Below are 24304 nucleotides of genomic sequence, written 5' to 3'. Positions count from 1 at the left end.
TTTTTTCCTCCAATTTTCACAAGCTTTATTGAAATTGAAGTTGCAGAAGACTTTTGCGTCCCAAAGAACAATCCAGAGTCAACATTGCCACTATTTTCAGACTCGAACATAATTACCAACAAAGGGCTCCTCCATTCTTGGAAGGACCACTTATAATTGATCTTTCTAAATCGAGAAGTAAGATCAACCGCATAATGGAGAGAGTAGAAAACGAAATCGGTCCTAGAAAACTCCAGGGAGAAAAAAAAAAAGAGGTGAAAATAGTATTTACAAAATCAGGCAAAGGGGTGAGCAGACGATCGGGACATCATTTGGATGAATTCCTCAAAATTCACTGCTCCATCCCCGTTCTTGTCTATCCCCTTTATCATGGATTTGCATTCGGCCAAGGAGGTCTTCTCCCCCATGGACCGAAGAACGTGGTAGAGCTCCTCCGCAGTGATCACGCCATTCTTGTCCCGATCAAACACCGTGAAGGCGTTTCTCAAATCCTCCATACATTTAACCGAATCGGTCTCCGACTTGTTCACGGAGATGAACTCATCGAGGCTGATGAAACCGTCGCCATCCAAATCCGCCGCCTGCATCATGGCCTCCGCCTCGTCCGGCGTGCCCTGGCATCCGAGGCAGCGCAGCATGGCGTCGAGCTCAGACAGGGAGATCTTGCCGTCACCATTGGCGTCGAATTTGTCGAACACGTGACGGAGGTCATCCGAATTGTGCACCCGGCGTACAAACGACGGAGAAGGAGCTATCCCCGCGGAAGAGAGAGGCGACCCCGACGAGCTACTGGACGTCGTAGACTCAGGCGGCGGAGATTTCGATTTCTTGTTGCTTCGGCTGAACAAACTTCTCCCCATCACTTAAAACAATTTTTAAAGAAGATCAGAGATTATAGCAGTTTACAAGCCGCTTCACGACGTTTCTTTCCAAACGAGGAAATCCAGAGATGCTCGAGCATCGCAGGTAAGACTGACGAAGGGGATGCGAGCATTTATTTATAGAGACGCTCGGGTTGGCAGAGGGCGGTTTGTCGTTAACGCGACGGAGGCAGGGAATCAGATGTCGTGACTTCATTTTCCAAATGAAATTTATTAATCCCCTCGCTGGACACGTGTCGGTGCCTTTAGCTCGACTCTTCCACGGTCTCTCAATTTTTAGCGTGAGGTAATAGCTAAGAATGTTCCACGTGGCAAACCAAAATCTTTTTCAGTTTTAAAAAGTAGAAAAAATTCGTTGTTGACACGCTTGGCATTTATCACCTCACGCGCTTAGACAAGAGAGGGAGAAACTTTACTTTAATGACGAACGCGCCTTCTGTGGGGTCCACACAACATTAAATGGGCCTGGCTTGTTAAAAAGGGCAAGCTCACACCAAGTCCTTGTTTGTTCCAAAAAGTATGTGGCCTCACTAGAAGGTTCCAGAATTGATGGAAATAAAATGTTCCGCACTTTAGTGGTTTGTGACCAGAGCTATCATGGACAGTGCTGGAAAGATGAGACGCAGCCGTGGAAGCCCAAGTCCGAACCACATACGCGTTAGGTCAGAGTTCGGATGGTGCGAGCAACACGGACCGATGGGCTGGGTAGATATTTGTATTTAAGGTTCACGTGGGGCAGCTTTTAGTGTGAGTTTGGGCCACTCTGGAGCCAACCGTACGTGACCTGTTACCTGAAGAGTTGTACTGGCGATTGATGAATGAATGGCCTGGGAGTGGCCACCGCTCGCTCATTTCCAGCAATTATTGTCTATTTGGTTGACTGCGAACTCTTGGCATGTGACATCTTTTATTAAAGTTGGAAAGGTAATCGTGCATGTCAATTTTGGTCCAAATTAACCCTTGTTCACACCCGCCACCACGTCACAAAATAATGATCAATTAAGTTGTCAATTCAAGATCCAAAATCAAGGAAGAATTTACATGAAAATCCCACAAACTCTTAACTATGTACGTGGATAGGCCACTAAATTTCAATTCTCAAGTACAAGTATTCATTGGAGTATTTATAGAAAGGTTTAGAAATTATAACAAAAAAAAAATCACCAAATATAAATTTAACTTGAAACTCAAATCTCATGCTTTTGTATCATATCAAACTCTAAATTCAAACAAAAAGAATTAACACATTTAATGTTTTTAAAACCATATTTTTACCATGCATATGAATGTTTTAGAAACTTTAAATCCCTTGAAAATGGAGTAAATCATGCTTAGAACTTAATTTAATGTACTTGAAAACAACTTGATCTATCAACCCATGTAAAGCATGATAGATCAACCAGATTCCTGCCAAACTAGTGTATAAACAGAGATCGATCAACCATAGCAGCTTGATTGATAAGCCTATATCATTGGTAAATCAAACCCTTAAGCATGATTGATCATAAGGCTATAAATCCAAATATTGGGAGTTCGATTGATCGACCATATTTTCCCATTGACCAATCAACCCTTTGTGCAGTTTTTTTCTATACGGTCAAATAACGACTATTTTGGCTATAAAGCTTATATTTAGTAAAAAATATCCAATCAAGGGTTGTGGGGTGGTGATTACCACTAGGGGAACATCGATAATAAAAATAAATTATCTCTCAACATTTTGGAATATGTTGAGTCACTTGTCCTTTACACATGTAGCTTGTACTCCAAGCAACTCAAATCATTTTTATGTTATAGCAAATTCACCCACAACTACCTATTTCTTTGTCCCTGGCCAACGATGCCAAATTCATAAGGTAACTTACAGCTCTAATGGGAAGTTGAGTTTTCCACATTTAAATCTATGATGTACAACAAAAGTTCAACTTTCTTCCAACCGTTAGGCTCTACCCTAATCCCCATTTCGATTCCATTTTCCATGTGAAGGTTGTCTATGGAATCATAAATCTTATTAGTGTTCTACTAGGAACTTGTTTAAAATTTTCTCGAGTTTTTTCCCCATAGTTATTAGTATATTTTTAAGAAAATAACATAAAATAAAAACATACTTTGTGTATCACTTATTCAACTGAAATTTGAACTCCAAGCTCTATAGACTAGGGGCCCTGTTTGCTTTGAACCTATATTGTAGTGATTGTACTACAGTTTTGAATGGAAATAAAATCACAACGAGAAGAAAAAGTTCATGTATTGATACCAAATATTAGCCAACGTCTTAGTCTTACTATTTTATAATCAATTTTTTGTGCATAAATTCAATAATAAAATTAGTTTATTGTATATCTCAATCTATAATTATGTTTTTGGAGAAAAAGAAGATTAAAGAAACATTTGAACTACCCTTTTTAATAAAATATGAAAATGATCGATTCACAAATCAATCAAGAAATTGATATGTGACTTAACTTTCTTTGAACATTATTTTTTGAAGTCCAACAACCACAATGATTTTTTTTACTATTACCATCATACAATAAAAAGTACAAGATATAAGCATCTCTTCAAAAAATTACTTTGGTGACTCAAATTCAACAAAGGATAACATCAAAACACATATTCACGACAAAGGAAGGAAAGAACCTCCAAGACAAATGAAGAACAGAAAGGGTGAAAGGCAGATCTAGGTAAATTGAAGCAAAATTGGCAAAATCTGGTGAAAATGGGAAACCTCCAAACTGATTGTGACCAGCTTAGGTAATTGGACAACCCTCTCAAGGGTATGGTAGTAATTTTGAGGAAGTCACTCTTACTTGTCATTTGGTCTTCAACCATTAAGTATCACAACAACACTACTCTTATTCAATATATGTAAGGAGTTGCAATAATTCAAAGCTTAATATCTGAATCTTAGCAAGTCTTAATAAGGTATTAATGCACTCCTTATATGAATAAGGGAAATAACTCCAATAAGCTGACCAAAATATGAACCAACCCAAGGGAAGAATCAAAGCAACTCGAGATCTTAATCAAGGCTCAAGCTAACCGAACCAACCCGAGATCTCATTCAATTATGCATTAAGTAAGAAAACCTTATGTTGGCCGAGATTAAATATGTCTTTCATAATCAAGAAGAATAATATTCAAGGACATAATCAAATCAACTCATCCACTAAATCAAAGAATGAAATATTTTCCACTAAATCAACACTTCCAAAAATAACCAAGGAAACTTTTCTTTTGAGTAATGGTGCCACTTCACCAAAATATCACAATCTTCACTTGCCTTGATTATTTTAGACAAGAGGATAATTAATCAAGGCAAGTAATAATCATACAAAAAACAAACGATCTTGAGCAAGCTAGAGGTTTTTTTAAGAGAGGAAACTTTCCTTCAATATTTTAAGCGTCAACTATCATCCAAAAGATAATCTTTTATTTCCTTTTTTTTCTTGAATCTTTGGGTATGTCAATCCACCCTTTATCTCAACGTGGAATACTTCCCAATAAGTGGAAAAACACCAGCATGTATCCTCTATTCATCAAAATAAATTTGACACTTCTAAATAAAACTTCATGAGTTCAATTTTGGATATCAACTTATCATCATCAAACAATGAAACTTCAAGAGATCTTATTCACTTATGCATGGCTTCTTTAAATCATATACTCATGAAACCAGTGATAAATGATCCTAGCTTCAATCAAATATTATTCAACATTCCATAATCATGAAAAAACATGATATCAACCTTCGAAGGTCTCGACATCCTCCTTTTATAGCAAACCAAGTTCTTCATGGATGAGCAGCATATAACAACTCAAAAACACACCAAATCAATGAAGTTTAATTATGTTAATCATAAAACTTCAATCACATGTATTTTCCAAGCAACCAAATCAACTTTTCATGCACCAAAACATCAGCATAACCAAGCTTCATCAATTCAACCAGATTTTGCAAATCGAGTATAAAAAAGGCATAAAATAGTTACCATGAAAGCAAGAGATGTAACTTTCAAGCTTTCTATCCAAATTAAAAGAGAATCAGCGTCCTTGCTCAACTTTCAAAGATCAAAGCCTCTGTACCAATGATATTCGAGAAAAATAATAACAATGATGAAAAACTTATCTTTGGTGCAACATCCTTGCTTGTTCAAAAGAACTTTACATGAAGCTTGATAATCTTAATCACCATCTTAATGTTGAGATCCTAAATCCACTACTTTGATACCATGTTGGATTTAGGATCCCATGATAGGGTCCTCAATCAATGGGGTGAGAGAGGAGAGGAAGAAGAATAGGAGAAGTAAGGAAGAGGAAGAAAGAAGAAGAGATGTAAATGGAAGAGACGGCTAGAGAGATAGAGAGAGAGAGAGAGTTTGGGAGAAGAGAGAAATCTAGGGACGAATTTGAGAGAAAGGGGACAGACTTAATTATCTACCCCGTGCCTTGAGCCTCTATTTATAGTTGTGTAAGGAGGTTCACAATGACTATATTGCCCTTAGGGTTACAAGCTTTGAAAAAGAAAAGACATAAGTAGACATACATCATCTTCCTTAATTATACCTCGGTGTCATCCTTATGAGAAGATCTTTTAATTACTTCATTTGCCATCTCTTTGATATGGGAGAGGTATTTACTTTGATGCCATTTCGAGATGTCTTCCAACATAAGAGGCTCAAACCCATAAGGAGAAACACTGGAGTAGAAGGGTTGATCTTTAAAACATGTAACATCCACATAACTAAATGTTTTCCACAAAGAAGGAGATTCAAAAGAGTACCTCAAGAAATATACATTTAACCGATCTAAGAGTAAATTTATTTTGGATATTGGAAGCATTATGCACAGAGGAAACACACAAGGAGGTAGCAGAAAAGGAGAAGAAATTAGTAAATAATTTGGAGAATGATTTTTTAAGACACTTGAAGACATTCGATTAATATAAAACAAACAGTAAAAATAACATGTGGTCAATAATACTAAGGAACATTCTTGGACAACATAATAGTTTGTGCAACCTTAACAAGATGTTTAATCTTTTCTTTAGGCACACCATTCTATTAGGATGCATAAGCACAAGAGGATTGATGAATGATGCCCTTCTTTTGACATAAAAAGTGGAAACTGAGAAGAGAAACACTCCTTAGCATTATCGAACCTAAAAATCTGAATTTTCTTGATAAATTGATTTTAAACCACAACAAAAAAGGATTCAAAGGTGGAAAAACTTCTGATCTATCCCTCATTAAATACAGCCAAGTCACTCTAAAATAGTCATCCACAAATATCACAAAATACATAGATAGAAAAATATTTGATACATTAACTGGTTCCCAAACATCATAATGAACTAAAGAAATGAACTAGATGTTACTCTGTCTTGTTTGGGAAGAAACACAGGCTTGTGATGCTTTCAAAGATCATAAAACTCACAACTTAACTAAGTAAGAGATTTAAGTGATGGAACTAATATCTATAAATTAGCCAACGACGGATGACCAAGCCTATTATGCACTATTTTGCAAATGGATTTGTTGTTACTACGACAGTCATAATTGAAGTCGAAGAAGCAAAGACCTCCTCTCTAAAAGGCTCCACCAATCACCTATTTCATCTTGATGTCCTAAAAAAATGGGAAGGAAAGAATGTAACAAAATAGTTAAATTTTTTGGTCAATTGACTAACTAACATGAGGCTCAATGGAAACTATGAAACAAATAAAACATTGTTTAGTGATAAAGAAGAGGGTGCATGAGAAATACTAATACCCTATATTCTGGTTTAGGACTCATCTATAATAGATACAAATCAATCTGTAGTACAAGGAGATAATGAATTTAAGTTGTCGAGTTTACAATTAAGTGTTCATCTCGAGAATCAATGATCCAAGGTGATGGACTAGAAGATTAAACAGAATACATACCATTGGTAGAAATAGTGGTTGTAGGTGCACCTGAAGGTGAAGCCATTAGTATCTTGTTTTTCTATTAGAAACCATAGTCCTCTGTGATGGTTACCTTTCTTTTAGGGGGGTCTCAAGTGACCTTTTTACTGGTTTTTGTGGCAAATATTGATATATGATTTGCCTTGTAACAATTTGGTTTTCCATGTAAATTCCTGCACTTCTCAATCACATGATTATTGAGGTTACAAGCACTTTCTATTCTGGCCAGAATTTTAGGTACAAGTGAAGTCACTACTTCCTCCTTGGCCTCTACCTCCTCTTCCTCTACTATATTTTCCACTCTCCCCTCGGGAGAATATGGTTAAGTTTTCCAATTACTCTAGCCGAGATTTGGTTTCTTTCTCTAGAATCCTGAGCACAAACATCATCAAAAGAATGTCCAACAGAAAAGCTAACTACTTGAGATTTTGAAACATCGAGATAGGGCTTTAAATTGGCAAGGCATATGGCAAAGACAGGTGGTTTTCTTTGTCTCTCTTGAGTTGCAATTTCAGTAGAATATGATTTTTCATTTTTCCACTCTTGTAGAAGACCTCGAAATTTGTAAAGTACTCATGTAGATTGTCACCTTACTTCGTCATATACTATTAAGTTGTGGAGCCTAATCAACACCCTACATTGAGCCGATAGGCAAATCTGGTCATGATATATTAATTGTTATTTCATTAAGGACAATTTGAGAATTTTACTCTTATATCACGATTGCCCTAATTTTCTCTTTATAATTGAGGGGCACCGTTATTAGGGTTTAATCATCATCATCGAGAAGGAGTTGGAGTTGTAGCCTGAGAGAGGTTTGAGAAAACACTTTTAAGTGTGTGCTATTTCTCTTGTAAATTATTTCATCTTCATAGTAGATTACTACAGCGACGAAAGACAGGACGTAGTCTCACCTTGAGGCGAACCTATATAAATCTTGTGGTGTTATTTTCGTTGTTTGCTTTTTCCTTCTTCTACGTTTATTATTATTGTTCTCATTAGTTTGGAATTAGGGCATCTAATTCCTAACAAGTCGTATTAGAGCTTTGGTACGTGATTAAGAGCAACGGCTGGTAGAGAAGGATTGGCACTTGGAATCAATAACTTTGATGGCATGGATTTTTTTGTTCTGGAGGATGCAGATCAAAGATTATTTGTACAGTAAAAAGTTGCACGCACCACTTCTGGATATAAAACCAAGAGGTATCAAAGATGATGAGTGAAATTTCCTCGATAGACAGGTGTTGGGAGTAGTCCGGTTAACACTATCGAAGGACGTTGCTCACAACGTGGCATCGGAGAAAACCACAGCGGGGATGATGAAGATTCTGTCTGATATGTATGAGAAACTTTTCGCAAATAATAAGGTACATCTCATAAAAAAACTCTTTAATTTAAAGATGACAGAAAATACATGAGTGACATCGCATTTGAATGAATTTAGCACGATTGTCAATCAATGGACCTCCGTTCAAATAAAATTTGATGATGAGGCTCATGCTTTAATTCTTTTAGCGTCTCCGCCACATTGTTGGGAGCCTATGAGAGTTGCAGTCACCAACTCTGTAGGCAATGGGAAGTTGATTTTTAATGATGTTCAGGATACCATTCTTGTGAGGAAGTTCGTAGAAAGGACTCTAGAGAATTGTTGATGTCTAATTCTTCCCTAAGTATCTATACTAGGGGTAGGAACTTTGAGAGGAATTCCAACAAGGGCAACGGTAGAGGGAAGTCAAGGAATGGAAGAAGCACTTCCAAATTCGGAAGGAATGTGGAGTGTTGGAGCTATGGCAAGTTTGGTCACATAAATAAGAACTGCAGAGCACCGAAGAAAGATGAAAATAAAAACGATGCTGCAAATGCGATGACTAAAGAAGTACAAGATGTTTTACTCTTGTCGGTTAATATCCCTATTAACCCATGGGTGTTAGATTCAGGAACTCCTTTTCACACCACTGCACATCATGAGATCATGGAGAATTATATTGTAGGAGATCACGGGAAGGTGTATAATGCTGATGGAGAACCTATGGATATTGTCGATATTGGTAATGTCAGTTTGAGGATGTCAAACAGATCAGTGTGGAAAATTCACAAGGTGAGACATGCACCAAAACTGATGCGTAATCTGATTTCAATAGAACAGCTTGATGATGAATGTTACAATTTGACTTTTAATGGTGTTGCCTGGAAAGTCACTAGGGAAGTCATGGTTGTTGCACGAGGAGTTAAAACTGAAACTCTTTACATCACTTCCAATTGCAGAGACACGGTTGCAATTGCTTATGCTGTTACTGATTATGACTTGTGACATTATAGGTTCGGTCAGATAAGTGAAAAGGGAATGAAAGTGCTTCAATCCAAAGGGAAGCTATCAGGGTTGAAAACTATAAACAACAGTTTGTGTATAAGTTTTATTTTCGTTAAGCATAAAAGGGTTAGCTTTTATAAGGCTGGAAAGGAGTAAAAGATAACAAAATTGGAGTTGGTTCACACAAATGTGTGGGGGCCTTCAACTATTACTTCCCTTGGTGGTTCTAACTACTATGTGGCATTTATTGATGATGTAAGTAGAAAGATGTGGGTTTATTTCCTGAAAAAGAAATTTGATGTCTTTGATACCTTCAAGAGATCAAGAGCAATGGTTGAGAATGAGACATATTTGAAGGTGAAGTGTCTATAGTTAAATAATTGAGGAGAATACATAAATGATGATTTCAAGTGGTACTGTGTTGATAATGGAATCGAGATGAAGAAGACCAATCCTAGAAAACCTCAACAAAATAGTGTGGCTGAGAGGATGAACAAAACTTTGAACGAGAGTGCTAGGAGCATGAGATTACATCCGGGATCACCAAAGATGTTCTATTCTGAGGCTATTAGCACCGTTGCCTATTTGATCAATATAGGTCCCTCAACACCATTGGATTGTAAAAAACTAGAAGAGGTCTAGAGTGGCAAAGAGGTAAATCTTTCTTTCTTGAAAGTTTTTGGTTATGTTTCTTATATTCATATTGATTCTGCTATTAGAAATAAACTTGATGCAAAATCTAAGATATGTTTCTTTACTAGTTATGGTGGTACCGAGTTTGGTTATTGCTTCTGGGATAACCAAAGTCGTAAGGTTATCGGGAGCAAGGACGTGATCTTCAATGAAGGTGTCATGTATAAAGATAGGTTGAGAACAGAGTCTGAGAGCACAAGTGTTGAAGTCAAGAAGTTCGAAGTGATTCAACTGAGAGATATTCCAATTATTGAAATGGAGAATATCGCTCAAGAAGACCAGGAAAACATACCCCCATAAGTAAATCAGGACATTCTTGTGATTGAACTCAAGAGATCTGCCAGAACTAGGAAACCACCATAGAGGTACTCCCCTGCACTGAATTATATTTTATTGACTGATAAAGGTGAACCAAAGAGTTATGAGGAAGTCGTGCATGTTGATGAATCAACCAAGTTGGAGTTGGCCATGAAGGACAAGATGGATTCACTGTTATCCAATCAAACATGGCAACTGACCGAGTTAACAAAAGGGAAGAAGGCCTTGCAGAATAAATGGGTGTACCAAATAAAAGACAAACATGATGGCAACAAGCATTACAAGGCAAGACTAGTGGTAAAAGGCTTTCAACAAAAAGAAGGCATTGACTACACTGAGACAACCTGTCTTCGTGGTGATTTGGAGGAAGAAATTTACATGATGCTGCCATAGGGTTTCAAAGCACAAGAAATGGAGAAAATGGTGTGCAAACTTCAAAAGAACTTGTATGGTCTTAAACAAACTCCAAGACAATGGTATAAGAATTTTGACACCTATATGAGTAGTAATGGTTTCTTGAGGTACCAGGCAGATCATTGATGTTATGTGAAGAAACTTGATGACTCCTATATCATTCTACTGCTATATGTTTATGACATGTTGATAGTAGGTGCTTGCAAACAGGAAATAAAGTTGAAAAGGGAGTTGTCCAAAAAGTTTACAATAAAGAATTTGGGTGCTACAAAACAAATCCTTGGGATAAGGATTACTAGGGACATTGATATCTTGAAACTGTCACAAGAAGAATATGTGAAGAAGGTGTTTAGCAGATTCAAAATGAATGATGCAAAACTACAAAGTACTCTTTTGGCTAGTCACTTTAGGCTATCTCAGAACCAGTCACGTTCTACAGAGCAGGAGCGAGCCAATGTGGCTTATGTTTCTGCTATTGGCATCATGTATGTCATGGTGTGCACTAGACCAAACATAGCTCATGCAGTGAGAGTTGTGAGCAGATCAATGAGTAATCCAGGTAAGCAACATTGGGAAGCAGTGAAGTAGATTCTTAGGTGTTTACGAGGCACTGTAGGCTCAGCCTTATGTTTCAGAAAGTCAGACTTGGGATTATAAGGTTATGTATATGCTGACATGGCTGGAAACATTGATGGTGGGAAGAGTACCACTGGATATGTATACATATCTGGTGGTGCAGCAATTAGTTTGGTTTCTAAGTTGTAGAAAAAAGTTGTTCTCTACACTACTGAGGCAAAATATGTTGTTGTGACCGAAGCTAGCAAAGATATGGTATGGTTGTAGGAAGAATTAGGTCTCAAGCATGAAAAAAATGTGTTGTATTATGACAGTCAAAGTGTTATTCATTTATCAAAGAATCTTGTTTATCATACTAGAACAAAGCACTTATAGGTGCGTTATCACTTCATCAGATCAACTCTGGAGGATGGAGTCTTAGCACTTGACAAGATTCAAGGAAGTCAGAATCCAGCTGATATGTTGACAAAGACTGTTATGATTGAGAAATTGAAGTTGTGTTCAACTTCAGTTGGACTTCTCTCTGAGGATTGAGAAGTTGTTGCCATTGCAGAGGAAATATTGATGAAGGATTAGTCTCCAAGTGGGAGATTGTTAAGTTGTGGAGCTTAATCAACGCCTTTCACTGAGTCGTTACGTAGATTGATCTTCACGATAAGGTTGTCGAGGGGGGCAGAAATCCCCCCTCCTGGGGGTGTGGGGACAGAGCCCCCACCCTGTCCACGATATATTAACTGTTATTTCATTAAGGGTAGTTTTGGAAATTTACTCTTGTATCGTGATTGCCCTAATTTTCTCTTTATAATTGAGGGGTACCGCTATTAGGGTTTAATCATCATCACCGAGAAGGAGCAGGAGTTGTAGCCCGAGAGAGGTTAAAGAAAACACCTGTAAGTGTGTGCAATCTTTCTTGTAAACTATTTCATCTTCATAGTGGATTACTGCAGCAGCAGAAGACAGGACGTAGTCTCACCTTGATGTGAACCCGTATAAATCTTATTGTGTTATTTTTGTTGTTTGTTTTTCTTTCTTCCGTGAGTATTATTATTTTTCTCGTTAGTTCGAAATTATGGCATTTAATTCCTAACATATACATCTCTTGGAAAATATAATAAATCTTCTAAAGGTTGTCAAGAGTGGAATATAATTTACCAGAAGTTTCCCAAAAATCTCTGTTTGCATCCCAGCGCACAAATTAGTTAGCAACCAATTCATGTATGTTATTTATCAACCAGCTTATAACCAAAGTGGCTTCCTCCGCTTACTTATGATAGGAAGTGTCATCTTTTCAACAGGTGGTTGTGTCAAGTGTCTAACAAGATCTCTTGTAAAAACAAATCGTTTGATAGATTGGGACCATAATGAATAATTACTTAGGCCCTTGAGTGGAATGGTAGTGATTTAAAAAAAAAAGCATGCTTGCTGAAGTCACCATAGGAAGAGGCAACTTTATATGAACTTTCAGCCATTTTAGACCAGCCACAAATAAAGAACATTTCAAGTGTTTAAGAGGAAGAAAAATAACCCAACTCGATATTAGTATTGTAGAAAAAAAAAAGTTCAACAAGAGAAACCACAAGTGCTAAAAGTAACTAAATGTATGGGATTCCAGCACTAAGACAAAAACTCATGTGCATGCCTTATGTGAATTATAAGATAAAAACACCAGGACTGAAGCAAACAAACCACTAGATTATCCCTTTAATGCCCACAAAAAGATTAAAGCATTTAATAGGGCTCAAACACTCAAAACAAATAATTTCTCATTCAGCCTTTAGATTCAAACCCTAAGTTAGTGTTTAATGATTTTGAGAAGACTTCAAAGCTAACAACTTTGAATCAGAAATCAAATAGGACTTCTTGAAATTTATAGAGTGATTTTATGGTGGCAATAAAACTGGTTTTTTACAGCAAATAGCCATCAAACAAAACAAACTCACTTCCAGCCCTCTTCTATGCATCAAAAACGAATTCTTATGAGGGATTTCAATACTTGACTTGATAAGCAGCAAAGGAGATGAGATTTGATGATTTAGGAAAACATAAGTACATAAAAATGACAACTTAAGAAACTGATTTGACAAAAAAAAAAACATGCTGGAAATTTTCAACACTCGTTTGCTTCAATATTTGATAGAAAACGCTCCCCCTTTCAATGGTCCTTTGCTTAACTTTAGAGCAGCTTAACAAAACCCAAGAATCCATACTCTAATACCATGTTAGATTCTAGGGTTTCATGCCTAAAGAGTTAAGAGTTGAGGTGAAGAAGAGAGTCGAAAGAGAAGAAGAGAGGAAGCAGAGAAGAGCTTAGAAGATAAGGGAGAAGAAGAGCAAGAGTTGTGAGAAGCTACAGTTTCTCAAAGAGACCTCGTCAACGAGCTCTCTCTCTCTATTAGATCTTATTTATAATGAAAGGTAGACATGATAAAGAGTAAAAAGAACTTCAAACATTTAGTAATTACAAGGTATGTCACTAAACCTCTGAATTACAAGATATGACATTAATGCTTCTTCAACGAGGATTAGTTAGATGCTAGGGCACCCATTCAATGTCATGGTTTCAAAAAAATAAAAATAAAAAATAGAAACCCCCACACAACAAAAACAAACGAATTTATTCAACTAGTATATAGGTAAATCTTCTAAACGATTAAATTTCAATCAAAACATTCAACGTGCACCATGCCTGCTCCATTTGGTCACAAGAAACAACAATAAACTTTGGCTGCCCATCAATTTGTTGTCACATGTCCCACAAGCCAAACATACAAGCGAGCTATATTGGTACCGGTTCAACCATTATTGTCAATAAAAAAAGATTCCAATTGTCTTAGCCTCTTTCTCCATTTCTAAATCAAAAGAAAATTCACAATGGTTTCTAGATACAGGTGCCACCGCTAACATGACCAGCAACCCAGGTATGTTCTCTCACTTTTCTTCTTATAAAGGAACAAAGAGATGAAAATATACTTTCTATTGCAGCCAAAGGACAAAAGTTACCCTCTCCTATAGGTATTTTCTATCTTAACAATGCTTTATTAGTTCCTCAAATCAAAAAGAACCTCCTTTTGGTCTCATGGTTCATAAAAGATAATAATTGTTTTATGGCAATTTAATAAAAAAAATCTTGTGAAGGAAACAAGGTTATCTAATGGTTTATATCTTTTCCCACAAGATGAAGAAGCATTTACTATCCCAAAACAGTCTTTTCACACCGACGGTTTGGTGACCCATCCTCTTCCGCACTCTCTACTCTATTTCATCATAGTTGACTTCAAATTTTAAGATTCCATGTCTAGACACTTGTATTAGTTGTCTTATGGCAAAACAATCTTAACTTCCTTTTGATCCGGTTGTTAATAAGGCATCTAGCCCAAAAGAAATTACACACACTGATTTATGGGGGAAAACTCCTTTAGTTTTTAAACTTAGATTTTGATATTATTTCATTTTGTGGATAGTTCTAGTATATTTATTTGGATCTATCTTTTAAAATCTGAAAATGAGTGTTTTGGTGTATTTGTCAAATTTTGGAGCATGGTTGAGCCTTAATTTTTCTTTAGGATAAAAATATTTCATTATGATGGCAAAGGTGAGTATAGTCTTTGTTGTTTCACGATTACTTAGAACAACATGATGTAGTTTGTCATATATCTTGACCACATACTATGGACCAAAATGGCATTGTCGAGAGAAAGCAGGAACATATCATCGGACCAGGCTTAGCAATTCTATATGAAAGTAGAGTCCCTGTAATTTTATGGATTGAAGTGTCTACAACAAATATTTATCTTATAAATCGTCTTCCTTCCAAATTACTACAAGGTAACTCACTTTTTAAAACCATAGAATTCACTGCCAAGTTATTCTCATATATGGGCTTTTATATCTCTTTGCTTTATATGTTTACATCCTTGTAACAAAAATAAGTTTTCTCCTAGAACAAAACTTTATTACCTAACTTGTGTATTTTGATGAATCTTCCCTTCCTTACACTACTACTAAAAAAATTAGTGTAGCTGCCTTAGCCACAATAAGTGAATTTCTCATAAAATGTGTTGAAAACATCCCTCCACCACCCACACACTCACCTACTCCATCCACTCAACATGATGTTGATATACCTAAAGTCCACCGTTTCCATCCTCTTCTCATTAAATCCCTCAACCAAACTACTTCCAATACCTCCTCTATAGCAATTATGTCTCCCCCTTCGAGACTAATAGAAATTGTTTTACCTATTCATTCTCTATCACCCACACTAGTTTTAAGTTTTATCTGCACCTACTTCATCTAACACCCATTCCATGATGATTAGAAAAAAGAGTAAGACTAGTGCCTCTACTCTTCAAGCTCACATGGTCACACATTTATCTGAACCCACTTCATATAAACAAGCTCTCACAACTCCTCGTTGGCATTCCACTATGCAATAAAATGATACTTGGGAACTCATTTTAAACGACCTCGTAGGCATATAGTCAGTTCTAGGTGGGTATTCAAAATCAAATACTATATGAATGACACAATTTAAAGATATAAAGCTTGCTTGGTAACTCAAGGACACCGTCAACTCCTAGGAATTGACTATGACGAAACTTTTAGTCCTCTAGTTAGGCCATAAACAATTCGAGTGGTTCTTACTCTAGCTATGTTTATAATTGGCCATTGCATGAAATTCAATGTTAACAATGCCTTCTTACATGGCTCCTTACAAGAAGAGGTCTATATCCATCAACCTGTGAGGTTCAAGCATCATGTACATCTAAATCATGTATGTCATCTTAAAAAAGAAAGTCGTTTGTGGCATCAAACAAGACACTCAGGCATGGTATTTTGATTTAGTATTTTTTTATTCATTTTAGTTTAATACCTAGCAAAATTGAATATTTGCATGACATTTGCATAGAGTTGACATGGAATCATGTACACCAATTTCCGCCCCTCTTACTCCTATCAACAAAATTGATTTTCAAAGTCACCTTACCTCGACCTTACTAAATATCGGAGTCTCACAGGTGCCCTTCAATATCTCATCCTAACACAACCCAATATTTCTTATTCCATTAACTTAGTTGCACAATATATGCATTCTCCCAATGACTTTCATTTCCCTCTTGTTAAAAGAGTTCTACTCTATTTAAAAGGCACTAATAATCGTGACTTATTTTTATTAAACCAGACTATCTCGATTTACTTGCTTATTCTAATACTGATAGGGAGGATGCCCTTAACAAGGTGATCAACAACATGATATGCAATTTTTCTGTGTATCAATCTTATATCATGGTCTTCAACAAAAAAAAAAAATCCATGGTCTCTCGGTCTACTTTGAAGCCAAATATAGGGTCATGGCTTCCACATGTGTTAAAGCTACTGGTTCAAGTATTACTTAAAGATCTCCATTTTTTTATCTTTTCCATCCTCCTACTTTACTATGTTATAATTTAAGTGCTCCATATTTATCTCACAATCTTGTTTTTCAATCTCACAATAAAACACATAGTAATTAATTATCACTTTATTCGTGAAAAATGTCACCACAGGATACCTACAAGTTTGCCATATGCCTACCACTGATCAGCTAACAGACGTATTTACTAAGCCACTTCCTCACAACCGGCTTCAACTCGTTAGCAACAAGCTAATATTTGTCCAATTCTTCGATTCACCTTGAGGGGGGATTTGAAGACACCTACTACCATATATGAAGAGAAGATCACTTCCATGCAAAAGACACATATCACTCCCATGCCATCTACATGCAAGGAGAATTCATGGAACAAAACCTAGAACCTCTCACTCATGGGATCCATGGGACTAACATCATGAAGGAATTATTCTACTTGTTACAACTCACCCAAGATTATCTCCTATAATCAATCACTTCAAGTCACACAATCAAGATCTTACAAATCAGACTAAAAAGAAGCAAGTACAATTCAAATTCAAATCCTTCCATAACTGCTCTAGAAACAAGAAGAAGGTCAATTTTGCCTATTTTATATATATAAATGTTATAAAGAACTGTGTATATTACACATAGTGTAATCAATCAGGACAACTTATCAAGTTTTATACAAAGAATGATTTCCTAAATTTTGATTTAATCTCATATATGGCACATACTATAATACAAAATATATTTTTTGTAAATAACATAAAATTATTATTTACAGAGAGAGAGAGAGAGAGAGAGAGAGAGACAGCTTTATTTGAGTAGGGTATCTGCATCTATCACCTAATACCTACCTAAACAACTCTCCTTAAAAAATACCTTGTATACGGAAGACATTTCCATATGAAAATCTCTTTCTAAGAAATACACATCAACAACACATGGAAAGTGAAAATAAATATTAATTAAATTAATTCTTAAAAGAGACGTTAAGGATTTGTTAGTGCCCTTTCGAGGAAAGGGCTAATAAAGTATTTCCCGTTAATCAATTTTCAGAAAGTATTAGAGCCCTCAAGAAATCCTTACCCAAAAAATTCCCTAAATTTTCACAGAGAGATTTCAATTAAAGAGGCTGAAAACCACTCTCCTAGAAATTTATTTCTTTTATCTTTCTTTCTCTTGTTCCTCTCTTTCTTTCTTCTCCGCAACCCCCATCCTCTTCTACCAGCAAGCTAGAAAAAGTCTTGATTGGTGACTTCTCTGTACTTGTCGGGGCAAAAACAAGGCAGATGAAGGCATGTGCGCCATGTCCCTTCTCTGTCCACTGTCTTCAATTGAAAGAAAGATCGAAGAAAGGAGGGAGGCACTAATAAAATATTATAAAATTTCCAGCAAAATATCCTATTAGAGCTTCTTCCGCTTGAGTTTGACAAAGCCAATGGTAAGGGTAAGGGTGATACATACAAATGACATCCAGCTGATTTGTCAATATATACAAAGATTTCTTCTTTTGATTTCAAGGTATCAGATTGAAGGGCTCTATCCCAAAAGGACTAGTGTGTTGATGAAATGAACAAGCTGAACAGCTAATTTTGCTCACCGATCCATAAGAGGTTTAAACAGAGCTATGACTAGTATGTATCTGGGGCTCTAATTTTATAACTGAAGTGGCAGGATTCCTTGAAAGGACGAAGTTACCATTGATGTCCAGGTTTTCCTTTATAAGGCTGTTATCCATTACAATTCTGCAGGAGCCCCATGTCTCTGCCTCTAGCAGCACACCAAAGTACTCTAGATGGTCTGAAATACTATTCCCAGACACGGACCTGCAAAAACAATAAAGGAACAACAAGGAGATTAGCATTATAAATAAACAGGTTTTTGGGGAGGGGAGTGGGATTGCAATAGTGCATACCTCGAACAAGTAGGGTCTTCTCCAGAACCATCGCACACTTTCTCTACTGTAAAAACTAAGCTTCCCAGCCCAAGGTTGTAAAGCCAGACCTGAAGTTTGGGAATGAAAACAAAACTATTGATGAATAAAATACTGACATGAGAATCAAGAAAGAGAAAAAAAGCAAAACAAAAGGAATCAGAAGACAATAAAATAAAACAAAAAGATATCTGGAATCTTCAGATAAAAGCAAAAGACAGTATGAACCACCCTAGTTGGACCTGAAGCACAACTGCTGAGTTAACAAAGGTATCATTCGTGTAGTCATTCGCCATGAGTAAGACACAAAGATAACCCTAACTCCTACACAGGTGACCAACCTCAAAATCACGAAAACAATGTTTACATTATACAAGAATAAACTGTGTTTTTTGCCTAGCTGTGCCTCCTTCCCTCAATTACAATGCTAAGTCATACAAAGCAAAATCTTCTGATCTTTCCCAAATACAACTTTCCAATCAAACCAAATAATCTTCATCAGTAAATAAGAGCACAATAAAGAAACCAATACGACGATAACTTTGATATCTCAGCCAGAGAAAAAAAATGTTTCTCGTAGGACTTGGTGACATACATTAGTTTCACACAAAACCAAACAAGAAATAACCAGATTCAAGAATACCAGCCATAGACCTATGTAAAGAACCTCACAACAGATTAAAACAGAACTCCAACAAAATTAATTATCAAAGGCGTGGTGCATGAATTCTTGTGAAGTACCCAGGTTCTACACATCTTTTGTTACTATTCAATCTATCTATCCATAATCATAGAAGATATGGAATGGGAAGAATGAAATTACTTGATAGGCAACACCAATCCAATAAAGAACATACCCTTTTATCAAATATTGTAGTTAATTAAATGTAGTAGACCAAATTTTACCTCTCTTGGAAAATGATGGTATGTTTTGTGAGGGAAATAACTATAGTACGGAGGCAAGTGAGGCACCATATCATGCTCATTTGTGATTCTGAAGGTATTTGGCACATGTTTTTTGAAGCCAGATGCAAAAGCAGCATTACCAACACGAGGTTGTCCAAATGTCATAAGCTGAACATTCTTGACTTCATGATTAACCTGCAACGGAGTCACTTTACATTCAAATATCCAATTTTTATTTCAATATCAAATGGAACAATATCTCATAGCTACAGAAATACAACTTGAAGACCAACAATAAAACACATAGCTAAAATTAAAAATGAACCAAATGGAACCAGATATAATAGGATCCAGGATTGAAATCAAGGTGACAATGGCAAGCTGACCTATCATAACATTGGTTTTTTTCCCCAAGTTATAAGCATATCAGACTCAGAAAAAGTAAAACTCTACTGAATTTCTTCAAGATTTATATGTTATATATTAAATCATCTTCCCAGAAGAAAAGAAAGATCCTTCAGAGAATGTTACTAAAAAATTCAAGATACTTACAGTAAGATCCAGGGCACAAAAAGAAGCCATTGCACCTCCCATTGAGTGTCCTGTAACCATGACATCCATATTCCCATATAACTCTTTGGCTCTTTTAACCGCATTTAGAACACAAGGACGTAATGTTGTGTTGTGGTAAGCAGAATAAAATCCATGGTGCACCTGAAAATAGAAATCAAATAACCAACTAATATCTAGTATTAGTACAGATTCTTATTTCTTCTATCACAATAACAGAGCACCTATAGTTACCATGGCATCAGGCATGCCTGGGTAGTTCAAGACTAGTTGCTTCCAGAAGAGATCCTCGATCCAATTTTGAATGCTGGTCAATCCAAAAAAAGTTGCTGAATTAACCACACAGTGAAAGAAGAATTAAAACTTAAATATTGTCAGAATTCAGAGTGCATAAAAACCCACGATTAAGAATCAAAATATAATACAATAGCAACACTCTAGAGACCTAAACATTTCGTTGTCTTTTACATGGCTACTCATAAAGAAGCCATATGAGGATAATTTGAAACGCGTCGAAGCTTTGCAGGGCTATTCAGACTTAACAGTTCAAAACTCATTTAAGTAGAGGGTAAATAGCAAGATAGTGATATTAGAAAACTTCCAATATTAACATCCCAATAGATGTCAAAGATGTTTGAAAACATTCTTATGGATTTCTGTCAATTCATTAACAAATACCCAATCCATGGTTATTTTATCTTCTTTTCCGGTTCATCCTTCTCTACCCAATGATATAACATGTCAGACAGCCCCCACGACTTCAACTTGACCAAGCTTGACTACAATAGCTTTTCTGCTGACAGTATGAATAGGGAAGGAGCAAGCCTGTAACTGCAGCTACATACTTGCAGGTTTTAGATTCACAGTCTACCACTGTAGTCATGCATAACATGATTTCTATAATTGCTTAACAATAAATGATTGAAAGCATCTGTGAAAAAAATAACAGCAAGTAGGCTACAGAAAAATTACATGCCTACCATAAAAATAAATCAATAAATAAATTACATGCCTGTGTTCCTGGGTTCCTCTAAATGCAATGACAATGGCATGAAGATCTTGAGCCACCCCCACAAAAGCCTGAACAATGCCAGAAGCAGAAAATATAAGCATACGAAATCGTCATCTGAGATGATTGACTCAATGCCTGTAAGTGGCTAATATACAATGACAACATCCATGTAACACTTCCACAAAAAGTTTTTGAAGAAAATAAAGTAGTACAGTTTTGGAAAATCAGCTCAAATTTCATGAAGTATCACCATTTGACACAAGTGCCCATCACACCACTTGGCATCCACTAAACTTTTCACAAGTGAAAATGGTGCCAATTTTGAAAAAATATAAAGACATGAAAAAGGTTTTTGCTTTTCTTTATGAAATTTCTGCTAATGTAAATGACACAATAAGATGAGAATTTACCTGTAAACAGTTCTGGACATCAACTATCAGCTCTATAACCTCAAAGTCCTGCCCAAACATTAAATAATATATCATATGCCAGGCACTAGATATAATCTTCCAGCTATAACTTGAGGACTAACAGGGTAAAATCCTACAGAAACATTTACGTGCAGCAAAATTTAAATAACAAACGCAGGATAACATGAAAATATTTTCTCTTCTGAGTTCACCTTAACCATGCCATCGCACCTTGAGCAGGTCCAAGTTATTAGTGCAGTCAAATCTGACATGTATACCTGCATAAAAAGACACGCATAAAATTCGCCTACCGAGTCCTTAAAACAAATATGAATATGTAGGAGAATAAAGGAAACAACACTAGATAGCTGAATCTAAGATATAATGGCATCTTACAAAAAGGTAATCATACAGACTTGGAAGTTACAACTAGGCATGCTAACAAAATGAAATGGTAAACCACTTCAATCAAAACTAAGATTAAGATCTTTATTTGCAATATTTTTTAGTTCAGGCCATCTCCGCGATGTAAATTAAAAAACAAACCGACTCAAAAAATTCAGATTTTTATTTATCAGCAACAAGTAATTTTTCACTTTATTTTGATTACTGTATTGAGAAACGAGTGGATGAACGGTGAAAATAGTAACAAAATAAAACAAATAAAAATCCAAAAGGTACAAAGGATGCATTAGATGTGTTCAAATAATGCATATGAGCCTCACCGCTGAAGCATACTGAATGAGGATTGTTGCAAGAGTATGATTAAAGATAGGGACATGCCTTTTGTGCTTGATATTAACTTCTGCGATCACCAAGAAATATGTTACCAAATTTACCTTTTTTTCTGACAAGCAGTTAGTGGACATGCCATAATACCCAATTCTAATGAGTAATTGACAATTAATGGTGCGAAAATCTCTGGCAACGCCTAATGTGCCTTCACTAAGAATTCTGAAATCCTTTCAAGAATAGAATGCCCATTGTGCGGGTGTAGAAACATACCGACTTATTGGATTTAAAAGAAAAATAGTTCATTTGACCACGAGCAAGGCTCCTAAGAAGCACCGCTTAAAGGATTCTAGCATTCTCTTTGCATATTGACCATCCATACTCTGGGTATAAAAGATCTTGGTTATCATTTTGAAGTATAAAGGAATCCTAGGTGCTTCACGAAATATCTTCCTAATTTTCTTCCATTGACAGACATGTGCACACACACACACATATATAAAAGATTGTTCACAGTAGTATCAACGAATATAAAGATCTATGATCATTGTTTTGATTAACATATACCTGCAGGGTAACAACAATGTACAACCTAAAGGCCACACTCGCGCACACACTCACACAAACACACACACAAAAAAAAAAACAAGAGAGATACAGGTAGCTAGAATATGCCTAAGACTTCGCCCCCAGCAGCAAGAGGTTGATCAACCATTTATTTCCCTTCAAATTTTTCATGAACATGTGCCACACTACCAGCATGCGAGTGCTAACCGACCAAAATACCACCCCTCATTCTACAAAGAAAAAGAGATGAACAATCTCATGCCGTCAAATTGCCCTCAGTGTGACCTACTTCAATACATACATCAATACAAACTAAAAACACAAAGCGTTGAGCGTCTGTAAAAGAGCATCATCGCCACTGCATTCAGAAAAAAAGAAAAAAGAAAGAAAAATAATTGCCACCCTCTGATCACTTATTTTGATAAAAATAGGCTAGAAAGCAATCATATTAATATGTCAACTTAGCAGAAAATCATACAAAAACAAATTTAACTGCCGATGACTGTACGTAGTCCATAAATCAATAACAAAGGTAAAAACCGTATACTACCTCTCGCACCGCAAGATGTGAAAAAGCAGATAAAAGTCAACAACTTTAGCACCCGCAAACGTTCCATTACCAGCAACTGCACCTGCACCAGACGAATTTAGTACACAATCTAAACGAGTACGTGACATTATATTTCCAATTTGAACATAAAAGCAAAGAGAAAATGAAATAATGATTACACAAGCAGAAACATACGCCTCCACGGGAATGACAATAGTGTGGCCAAAATCGGATTCTGTACAGAGGATAGAAAACGTGCGTGGAATCTCTTATGCCGGAAGATTATAATTGGGCAAAGAAGTAGAAACTACGCCATAATGCGCGGTCGACGTTCACCAACTGCCTGGAAAATATGATCGGAAGTAGCATTACGTCGCCTCCACGGAAAGCTGTTTCCCGGTCTCTGGTACCCTTTTGACTAAGGAGAGTCGGATAGCGAAGAAGAGCGATGTGTAGTGAAGGTGTAGAATTCTCGTGCGAAAAATTGGGTTACTAATTGTCGAAATTACAAACCGGTCCTTTATATTCGGATGAGCCAATTTCACTTGTCGGTCACATGAACGATCAAATCAAAGAATGACACGTAGAAAAATAAATAACCTGTAATTGCTCCATTGGCCAGATATCAACAAATGGCACTACAGAGCGTAAACTCGTTAGTAAAGCTAGCCTCTCGTTAAAGGGTGACTTCCTATGCAGATTTAAGCTTGGGTTGACCTTAAGACTTAAAACTTTAATTTCGAGTTCTTTGTTAATCCAGGTGGTTTTTCAAGAGGGATAATGAATTGAGTTATTCAGATTAAAAATAATTTATATGTGTAATCAAAATATCATGTATAAAAGCAATTGAATGTAAGCAAAGCAGTATTACGATCTAGTAGCTGAAAAATACAAAGAGATTTTGGCTCTCTTTGGTCATAAGTAGCTCAATACAATCTCCCCAAGAGATTGGTGCTAGTAACTAGCTCTAGTTAAGTTTTTATACTAGATTAACATGTTTTAGATGAACCTTTCCTAAATACATAAAATAAAATAAAAAATTATACCCGTACTTGAAAAAGATGTTTCTCCTTGAGAGATTCAAGT

The 24304-nt window shown here is 36.2% G+C and overlaps 2 protein-coding genes across 5 annotated transcripts; both read right to left on the bottom strand.

Annotated features, from left to right (window-relative positions):
- Positions 1-1020, bottom strand: LOC137960136 (probable calcium-binding protein CML10). Its single transcript, XM_068807640.1, has one exon. The coding sequence runs from the start codon at positions 858-860 to the stop codon at positions 276-278; it is 585 nt and encodes a 194-aa protein (XP_068663741.1). The 5' UTR covers positions 861-1020; the 3' UTR covers positions 1-275.
- Positions 1021-17913: 16893 nt separating this feature from the next.
- Positions 17914-23680, bottom strand: LOC137959844 (lipase-like). Of its 4 annotated transcripts, none has more exons than XM_068807232.1 (11): positions 23398-23680; positions 23219-23300; positions 22095-22174; positions 21582-21647; positions 21370-21417; positions 20960-21027; positions 20182-20254; positions 19930-20091; positions 19378-19572; positions 18454-18542; positions 17914-18364 (listed from the first exon to the last, which is right to left on the bottom strand). In XM_068807232.1, exons 2-11 carry the CDS (start codon positions 23283-23285, stop codon positions 18154-18156), a joined length of 1059 nt encoding a protein of 352 aa, XP_068663333.1. In that variant the 5' UTR covers positions 23286-23300; positions 23398-23680; the 3' UTR covers positions 17914-18153. The 4 variants fall into 4 exon arrangements, with proteins under 4 accessions (XP_068663333.1, XP_068663330.1, XP_068663331.1 ...); XM_068807229.1 differs by having other exon boundaries at positions 23414-23680; XM_068807230.1 differs by having other exon boundaries at positions 23219-23294; positions 23414-23680.
- Between the last annotated feature and the right edge of the window lie 624 nt (positions 23681-24304).

The sequence above is a fragment of the Aristolochia californica genome, unplaced genomic scaffold, assembly GCF_029961685.1.
Source record: "Aristolochia californica isolate CCGP_79_NKW_82.1479 unplaced genomic scaffold, dmAriCali1.0.hap1 SCAF_3, whole genome shotgun sequence".
NCBI classification, from domain to species: domain Eukaryota; kingdom Viridiplantae; phylum Streptophyta; class Magnoliopsida; order Piperales; family Aristolochiaceae; genus Aristolochia; species Aristolochia californica.
Note: the sequence above shows the minus strand (reverse complement) of the source record. Positions and strands in the feature narration are given on the sequence as shown.

Excerpts from the sequence above, each read along its gene's own strand:
- LOC137959844 (XM_068807232.1), bottom strand. The coding sequence starts at position 23,285 with ATGGAACGTTTGCGGGTGCTAAAGTTGTTGACTTTTATCTGCTTTTTC. Across the intron at positions 21,418-21,581 it reads GGTGCGATGGCATGGTTAAG|GACTTTGAGGTTATAGAGCT; the intron begins GTGAACTCAGAA and ends ATGTTTGGGCAG. Across the intron at positions 20,092-20,181 it reads CAGGCATGCCTGATGCCATG|GTGCACCATGGATTTTATTC; the intron begins GTAACTATAGGT and ends TTCTATTTTCAG.
- LOC137960136 (XM_068807640.1), bottom strand. The coding sequence starts at position 860 with ATGGGGAGAAGTTTGTTCAGCCGAAGCAACAAGAAATCGAAATCTCCG.